The sequence below is a fragment of the Bufo bufo genome, chromosome 6, assembly GCF_905171765.1.
Source record: "Bufo bufo chromosome 6, aBufBuf1.1, whole genome shotgun sequence".
NCBI lineage: Eukaryota > Metazoa > Chordata > Amphibia > Anura > Bufonidae > Bufo > Bufo bufo.
In genome coordinates this window covers 151321290-151330986 of record NC_053394.1, presented here as the reverse complement: position 1 = coordinate 151330986, position 9697 = coordinate 151321290, and the positions used below count along the sequence as shown (strand labels likewise).

Sequence of the window (9697 nt, the reverse complement as noted above, 5' to 3'; positions counted from 1 at the left end):
ATTTATCCAGCCAAGCATAGTGATTAGTGCAGAGAAGCATTTGCCTTCCAAAGTTAAGCCAATACCTGCTGATGACCAACATATCGTTTGGAAGCTGTTTGGATTACCAATTTATGCCAAGTAAAAGCCACTGTTCAACGTTACTACAAAGTCTGGACTCCATTTATTCCACTTGTTCATCATCCAAGTTCAACTACCCCTTTTGCACTGCTTCGTACCACATCACGTCTGGGATCCACGGATATCCAGGTAGGAACACCGTGACACGTGTATATACATTGCCGATTTTCACAATCAAGAATATAATCTCGAATTCGCAAATATATGATGAATATTCTACAAAATATTCGTGAAATATCCCGAATTCGAATATTGTCCCTGCCGCTCATCACTAATTATAACTAACAGACAGACTACAGACTTCAGCTATCTTAAGTTACAGCGGAAGAGGAAGAGTTTCCTATTTATCCAGCCAAGCATAGTGATTAGTGCAGAGAAGCATTTGCCTTCCAAAGTTAAGCCAATACCTGCTGATGACCAACATATCGTTTGGAAGCTGTTTGGATTACCAATTTATGCCAAGTAAAAGCCACTGTTCAACGTTACTACAAAGTCTGGACTCCATTTATTCCACTTGTTCATCATCCAAGTTCAACTACCCCTTTTGCACTGCTTCGTACCACATCACGTCTGGGATCCACGGATATCCAGGTAGGAACACCGTGACACATGTATATAACATCTACAGAGACTGTAGGCCACCCTGCACCACTCTGGCAATCCTACCCCTGGGTACCAACCTTACCATCTACAAAGGGATCCTTGAGCTGGCGTCACGTTTACTTGTTCTATAAGAGGGACATATTTTGTAGAAACCTCCTAAGGGGCAAGGGATACCCCAGACGCGGCCCTGTGGGTGCGTTGCACTTCCATCTCAGTGAGCAGGACATAAGTCGCACAACATTTCATGCAATGTGTCAATGGTGTCGCAATATGACATGCAACCTACTTTTGGATTTTGTGTCACATCGCAAGTCGCGAGTCTTCTATTAACTTTCATGGATGTTGTGTGCGACATGCGAGACAGTTGTGTTTTCAGTTCAAAAATAGTCACGTGACAGCAAGGTGAAGACAAGTCACGTATATTTTTGTGTTGCGCGACACATGTACTTCTGGATTTGGATTCAAAAACTACATTTAAAAGATCTGAACATGCGGGAAGACATGCATGCTGGGTTTAGGGTTTTTATGCAGTTTTTGAAGCCAATGCCAGTAGTTGATTCAAAAAAAGGATATGGCTCAGCCTTTCCTTCATGTGTGTCCTTAGACATGATCCACTCCTGGCTTTGGCTTCAAAAACTGCTGGGGAAAAAACCAAGCCACTTTTATGTGGTCAGTATTTGTAAGCCAAAACCAGAAGTTGAACCTACAGAGAAAACATCTAATGGAAATAACCGTGCCTCTTCTGTGTTTTGGACCCCCTCCTGGTTAATGGTGCTTTCACCTGTAGTTTCTTAGTGGCGTTTTTCTGAAGTTATAGTGGTGTTTTTTGCAGCAAAAATGCCAGCTCCATCAGTAGTCTGATGGTCTGCGGGAAATAAGAAACACAGAACACACAGGCCTTTTTTTGACTACTGGCTTGTTTGTTCGTTCAGGGGTGATTTTTGCATTTCTGGGTTCTTTTAAAAAATGCAGTATGCTGTAATTCTTGGAATTTTTTTCAAGCATTTTGCATTCACCTCTTTAACATAGGGGCTCAGGCTGGATGATAAATTATCGGGTTCAGCAAGCGCGCTTCGGATCAAAGATCCAACGTTATTTTGTTCAAAACTTTGTCCATTCCTGGTTTTGGCTTCAAAAAACTGCATCAAAAACTTGAACGTCTGGACATACAGCTTACAAGCATCAAAGCACAAATGTACACCGGGTCAGGAGCCAGCAAGATGTATATATGTGTCACTAAGGCCTCATGCACACGACAGTATTTTTTTGCGGTCTGCAAAAAGCTGTTCTGTTGTTCCGTGATCCGTTTCCGTTTTTGTTTCTGTGTGTCTTCCTTGATTTTTGGAGGATCACCAGACATGAAAAGTGAAAAAAACATCTAAGTCAAGTTAGGAGGCGCGGACGCGGATGACTATCTTGTGTGCCTCCGTGTTTTTTCACGGACCCATTGACTTGAATGGGTCCGCGAACCGTTGTCCGTGAAAAAAATAGGACAGGTCATATTTTTTTGACGGACTGGAAACACGGATCACGGACGCGGATGACAAATGGTGCATTAGCCGAGTTTTCAACGGACCCATTGAAAGTCAATGGGTCCGCAGAAAATCACGGAAAATGGAACAACGGACACGGAACATAACGGTCGTGTGCATGAGGCCTAATTCTGATAAACTTGCACTTTAGGAAATCAAAGTCATAGTAAATGCACACTATATATCACTTTTTTATTTTTTTGAGACGCTAGTCCTGTAGTATAGGATGTGCACTCCACGTGCCCTGTAACCTCCATGTGTCACAGATAAAGGCCTCCCAGTCTGAATACCAAGTTGGGCGACTGTCTATTACACCTAAGAAGCAGCATCCTCTGCTGCTCAGCAAGGACACCACATAACACTGCGCTAATCACACACCGGTCTCTGCCATTTTGCTCCTCCTCAGAATTCTAAGTAAAAGTTCTCAGGGAAGCCGCGGCCACTGCACAGTGACGTCACTGATGTTCTCCACCATTCAGAAAACGGAGAAATGGCGGTCAGCGGAGCCTACCTCACTGAGTAGAAAGCTGACAGAACAGACCACGGCAGCATCCAGAAACCTGACAGAAAAGACCGCGGCTGCTTTTAGTACAGTGTCCTCAGCATAACCTTAGGTGGTGATAGCAGTATTAATTACCGAGAAAATCATTAGGTTCATGAGAGGATGGTGCCATAAAAAAGACCTTAGGTCTTAAATTCTCTGCCTTACTGACATCAATAATTTATGGCTATGTCCACTGTTACACAATTTTTTTTGTTCCAAGGCATCAAAAATAAACATCAGATTTGCAAATTGTCTTGGTTAAAAATCCCATCCCAATTTGTGTCTACAGGTTTTGTGCAGACCTATGTGTCCCCATAGTAACAGACAACAAACCAAGCCTGTAGTCTGATATTGTCTCCCAATATGTTACATTTGTTCGTTTTTACATCCGCATGGTAAAAAAAAACAAAAAAACGGCATTTATTTAATTCAGACATGTGAATTGGCCCACAGACTTTAAAGGGGTTTTCCTAGACTTATATACTGATGACCTATCCTCAGGACAGGTCATCAGTATCTGATCAGTGGGCGTCCAACACCCGGGACCACCGCTGATCAGCCGTGTGAGAAGGTACCAGCTCTCGCAGTAGCACTGTGGCCTTCTCTCACCTTTTCTTAGGCCAGTGACAGTTCATCGGTCATGTGGCCTAGACGCAGCTCAGCCCAATTGAAGTGAAAGGAACTGAGCTGCGATATCAAGCACAACCACTATACAATATATGGCGCTCTGCTTGGTGAGCATAGAGAAGACTGCGGTGCAATCACCTTTCCAAGTCCTAACAGTGACTTTTGATACTCAGATACTGAAGGGCTGAATTGTGCAACAAACAGACTAAAACATATATAAAGGTATACCTCCCAACCGTGCGGGATCCGGTGGGATAGTGCCAGATTTCTGCGACTGTTCTGCCGTCCCGGGATGGCTGTGGCATGTCCCGATTTCCTGAGGACGCAGATTCAGTTGAAGACAATGGTGAAGCCTGGAGCTGTCACCTCCCTGGTCAGCCATTTACCGCCCTGTGCACTTCCCAGCAGGAAGGCTGGTATACTCCTGGCGAAACATGTCAGGGGGCAGTGTACAATTCTTTAGTAGCAAGCTACCACCAACAGAAAATAAGAATGTGATGGAATGATGCAATAATAGAGACGAATATATAACAGGATAGGGTTTATGGAGTTGTGTGCACCAAACACAGTCCCTTCTGTCGTTATGACCCTATGATCTAATACGCAGTGATGGGTTGTTAATGAGCACAAAGATTTTAAGAAAGTTGAAGTAAGGAATCATTTTAATAGTTGGGCTCTAACTAATAGATACATGTAAAATAGGGTAATGTTAGCCAACTAGCTTTGTGTATGGTAAGGGGGTCACTAAGGGTTGTGAGGGGGCACTCTACTGTGTGGGGGACTTCTATTATGTGGGAGTACTAAGGGGTCATTCCATTGTGTGGTAGTACTAAGAGAAAACATACTAGACTAGAGCAAGTTACAACCATGCAACTACAGATCCCAAAATACAAAACAACATACAAAATATATGGAGGGGAATGCATCCAGCAAATGCTATACCTGACAACCAGAATGGTGTAAGGCCTGAATATGTAGAGCAGGGCTGGCCAACATGCGGCCCTCCAGCTGTTGTAAAACTACAATTCCCACCATGCCCTGTTGTAGGCTGATACCTGTAGGCTGTCTGGGCATGCTGGGAGTTGTAGTTTTGCAACAGCTGGAGCGCCGCAGGTTGGCCATCCCTGATGTAGAGTCTTGACAATCAGCACCTCCACCCTAATCAACAAGACAATAGTCCAAACCCAGATTTGGATGCATAGCAACTGCCCAAAGTTAGTAACTAGGTGACCATGAAGCAACAGAGACTGGCGTTGCTCATAACAGCCCCCTGGTGTCAGTGTCTCATTGTCCTGTACCCCAAGTGTCAGTGTATCATACTCCTGTATTCCCAGTATCATCGTTTTATTGCCCTATACCCGAGTGTAGTGTACCATTGTCCTGTACCCACGGCTGTTTCTTGCATTGGGTTTTGATACAGCGTTGCTTACTTATTTTATCTTTTTACTATTTAAATTGTGCAGTTTTATTTTATTTGTTTGTTTGTGAGAGGTAAATACCTACTAGAATTATCTCCAATAAAACCTTTATCCACTTTGCGAATTCCTTGAACTCTGGCTGGAGGCGATGAGCAAGTTATTTTCAGTGGCCAATTAACTTTTCTACACTCTGCTGTTAACCTGCGTGAAGAACACAAGAAACAGCACGGCCTAAGGCCATGTACAGACAGGGACGGGCCCCGACCACCTATCGTCTCAAGACCAGCAGGACGCTTGGGGCCATAGGATTCTTTATATAGAGAAATAGAAAGTTTCATCAAACCTGTTGTATCCACTTGCTCCAAGGATGAAAATGCTGCAGTTTCTTCGGCTGAAACTAAAGATTCTAAGCTGCTTCAGAACATCTTGCTTTTAATGATCGTTATCATCATGTCCTTTCTTGGGAGGTTGGATGACAGGTTTGGCCCTACAATAGCTGCCAGCTACATCTATTCACTGAAAAGAACTCCCCATTTAAAGAAACCTGCCCAGCAGCAAAGGAGCCACCAGGTCAGCACATGCCTGTGTTGTTAACATTTCAGCCAAATAAAGAATTCACCGCAAACAGACGCAGGCAATTGTCCTGGATGTCACCACCTCTGGGGTTCACTCTTCAGTGGAGTCACTTTGACATGTTCATATGTCATTGAAAATATAGGAGTATACTGTAAGAACTGTATGTGGCATTTTTCTAGTAATAGAAAATGTTACACCCCCCCCCCCCTTCACCTTACAGAGTCTACAAGGAAAAGGTAAGGATTTGGAATCTCATGTCCCTGTACCTGCTGATAAGAGGCCAGGAATCCCCTCATACCCGTGAAAGGACTGAGAATAGCAGGTGTTTCCTACTGGCATCCATTGCACACAACATATTGTTCTGCATGCCTTCCTAATTTAAGACTCAATTCTTTCAGGCTACAGTATTGGCAGAATTAGAAACAACCCGTGTCCCCCCCCCAGCTGTTGTGGGACTACAAGTCACAGCATGCCCTTGCTACTTCTACCATATGTAAGGAGTTCTAGTTCCTGGATAATAGCACTAGTTGCAATGAGTCACAGTTATCAATTCTTTTAGGCCTCAGGCACACAATCATAAGCGTTTTGCTGTCTTTGCGAAGCGTAGATCCGAAAAAAATAAAAACACGGGTCTTGGCTGAGCGCATCCCTCTTTCCTACTGTAGAAATGCATATTTTTGTCTGCAATACAGACAAGAATAGGACATGTTCTTTTGGCGGAGCTGTGAAACGGACATATGGATGCGGACAGTACAGGATGTCCTGTGTACATCTTTTGCGGCCCCATAGGAAATGAATGGGCCCGCATCTAATCTGCAAATAAAATGTGGATTGGACGCAGACAAAAATACGGTGGTGTGCTTGAGGCCTCAAAGGGGTTGTAAGCAATGCCACAAACAACCTCTGGACAGGTGTGGTGCGGTTTTTGAAAGAAAGCAGCTAAGATTCTCTAATCCTGGATAACCCTGTTAGGGCTCATTCACATCGCCGCTGTTTGGCCGTGCCCATATTGCGGCTGTGTGCACCCCGCATCACAGCTGCGGACCCATTCACTTGAATGGGTCTGCAATCCAGAACGAAAAGGTTTCTGTCCCGTGACTCCGCACCGCAAAAAATAAAAAATAGAACATGTTCTATTTTCTTGCGGTGCGGATAGATCACGGACATTTTCAAGTTGAATGGGTCTGGATCCGTCGCGGCAGCTGCACGGATTGCAGCCACCAATGCACAAAACGGACGAACAACAGCCGTGTGAATGAGCCCTTAAGGCGAGAGTATAATAAAGAGATTACATATTCAACCCAGAATACTGCAACACAAGTATCGTGTATTTGTACCAGTCAAAGCTGCAAGGAGGATGAACGGGTTCTGAGGCATGAGCCCTCCCTGGGTTCTTTACATTGGATCCTAAACTTTCAGAATTCATTGGCCACCAAGAAAAATAGCAAAACCAAGTTTTATAAATTAAAGTTTTTTTTATTTATTTAATATCAAATAATTTGTGTTTAACTATAAAAGTTTCATCAGTACAAAATGTGGAAGATAAAAAAATATAAATACCAGTGTACCATCGAAATGTAAACATTCATCTGTACGGATTATGTAGAAAAAATAAAATAAAAAAAACTATGGAAAGAAAGAACATAAACTGAATCGACACCTTTTTTCCTGCACATAAATAGGAGTTCTTTGGCGTCCACCTGTCCGTGGGCTGGCGCTCACAAGCAGCCATTGTATCGGCTGACAACTGCTCGCTATTAATGTGAGATCGCATGAAAGGCAGTTGTTTAAGAGTCGCATTAACAGGTGCTCAAGAGCTCTGTAAACACAATTGTTGTTTGGTAACCGCAAGCGGCTCGCTCTTTCCTGATCATTGTTAATGCTGCAGCCATTGTGCTGCGGACGAACAGCTGCCCTGTAAGAGGGAGATCACCGCTGCATAATAACACCTTCTTGGCATATACATTTTTTTTTTATATACAATCACAAAAATATGAATGCATTTTAAACACTTTGACTCCGTCCTTCATAAAAATAGAAGAAATAGCCCTCTTTCTGCTTCCATAAAACAAAGAAGGAATTTGGTTTCTATAACCTGCCGCTTTTACGTGTTTTGCGAACCACAAGGTTTCGGCGCTTGTCTAGACGACTATGAGTCGCAGTGGAATTTCGTTGGTTTTCAGCACCTCACAACGTCGCTGGTGACACTCATGGAGCGGGTGTCGCAATAAGGCTCTGGAACACAGCGAGCTCATTTCAGCACCTAAGAGCATTATATAAGTGTCATAGATACCCCAAAAACCACAGGAGCGCGCCTGCTGCACTCAGCCAAGGCACTTGTATTTAGGGGGCCCCCGATAACCCTTTGTAACGTCTTTCACAGTCACTTGTGCACAAGAACCGATCAATGGCTCCCAGAGCAGCCCGACTCTTCGTGCTTGTGAAGGAGGGACATGCGTGAGAAAGTCCTGGAGCAGGATCTGCACTGATATTTCTTGACATCTGAATGGGTCTGCAGGTGAGCGCGGAGATTAGAGCGGTCAGCGAAGGCCCGGTTACAATGTGTGCAGGAAAATGGTTTCTCACCTGTTCATGAGAAAAATAAATAAGAAAAACGTCAAATTAATGTCTAAGAAAATTAACAAAATTCAGTCGTCGTGTGACCAGAATGTGACCATCAGTAGTGGCCCTATGGTGTATGGGGAGTGGGAGCGTTACATTGGTCATTCACCGTTTGTATAAAATGCAGGGAAGGGTCTAAGAATCCCAATTCATGCCTAGCACTTGAAGAGGGGCGTGAAAGCAAAGCTATACAAGTCACAACAAATCAGAGCGGCCCTGTGAGGAGGAGGAGGATGAAGGTGTATTGTGAACGTGAGCCAGTGTGGCAGCTGGGGAACATAGCCTTGCTACAACTGTACCAACAGGTGCAACAGAACCCCCTGGTCTGATATCAGCCTTGGTCATTCCTAGTTAGTATGGAGGGGGTTTAAGACATCATCTACAGATTCAAATAACGCGCCATTAGAGTCACATGACCAAGATCAGAGGACGGCGGGATCTACGATACAGACACTATTCCCAGAAACTACTTCTGCACCGCAACAAAAGGAACAGAAAGCCAACTGCATCCAGAAGGTGAGAGCGGGTCCTTACCTGTGTGTGTTCTGATGTGTCCCTGTAGAAGCCAAGGTCTGGAGAAAGCCTTTCCGCAGATCTTGCAGACACAGGGCAGCGTGTGGCTCCTGATGTGCATCTTTAGGGCCCCTAAACTGACATATTCCTTCTCACAGTACTTGCAGCTGAAAGACTTTCTGGTCTGTGAGTCACAGTGGAGCTGCTTGTGCTTAGAGAGTCCAGCAAAGGTGGAGTAAGACTTGCTGCATAGGTTACAGTGGAACTTCTCAGCTTCTGTGGCTGAGGAGGCAGGACTAGGGGGGTCCGAGGTCTTCCCCTCATCGTCCTCGCTGGAGAAGGAGGTGAGGTCCAGAGGTTTGGAGTCATCGCTGGATGTGGAGATGGGAGACTTGCTGTAGTCAGGCTCAGTGGTGAAGAAGGTAGTAAGTAAGCTGGTATCCCAGACCAGAGGGGAGAAGTAAGCTCCTGTGCTCAGGATCTCAGGCTGGGGGATCACAGGGATGGAGAACTTGTCGTACAGGAACGGAGAGATGTACACTGCAGGAGAGAGAGGGGAAAGGTGCGTCACGTGGTGCTCCAGGAGTCCGCAGCAGCTCTGCTACAACTAGGTAGCATCACATGGATCACTTCCATCAGGTACTGATTGCTCAGCATGGTGCCCTTACCTGTCTGGCTCTCCAGCTCGCTGTAGTTCGGCTTCTTGGTGGCAGAGAAGTGTTTCTTTACCAGGAATGATCGGGGCATGATGCCGGGAGGAGGCTGCAGGCAGCGGGGGTCTCGGCACTGGCAGCAGGGAAGGCACTGTCCGGCTCAGCGCTGCGCTGCCTAATATGCAGCCTCCGGCCAGGGGACCTCCCATGTAAATGAGCATTGTCAGAGGCCAGCCAATCAGCGAGCAGGGGAGTGTCAGCCACGCCCCCTCTTTCCAGCAGGTGCCTGGAGCTGTGGATTTTGGTGAAACTTCTACCCTGTAATAAAGACGAGAAACTGAAGAACATAGCTGGAGGCTGAGGGGGCGGGGCCCCGGAGTACCTAGTACTAGAGTAGTACCTGTTCACTGAGCACCAGTAATAGAGTAGTACATGGACACTCAGCACCAGTACTAGAGTGGTACATGGACACTCAGCACCAGTACTAGA

The 9697-nt window shown here is 45.3% G+C and overlaps 1 protein-coding gene across 1 annotated transcript; it reads right to left on the bottom strand.

Moving 5' to 3' along the window:
* Positions 1-7093: 7093 nt before the first annotated feature.
* Positions 7094-9375, bottom strand: SNAI1 (snail family transcriptional repressor 1). The gene is made up of 3 exons (XM_040435394.1): positions 9224-9375; positions 8577-9095; positions 7094-8006 (listed from the first exon to the last, which is right to left on the bottom strand). Exons 1-3 carry the CDS (start codon positions 9300-9302, stop codon positions 7825-7827), a joined length of 780 nt encoding a protein of 259 aa, XP_040291328.1. The 5' UTR covers positions 9303-9375; the 3' UTR covers positions 7094-7824.
* Between the last annotated feature and the right edge of the window lie 322 nt (positions 9376-9697).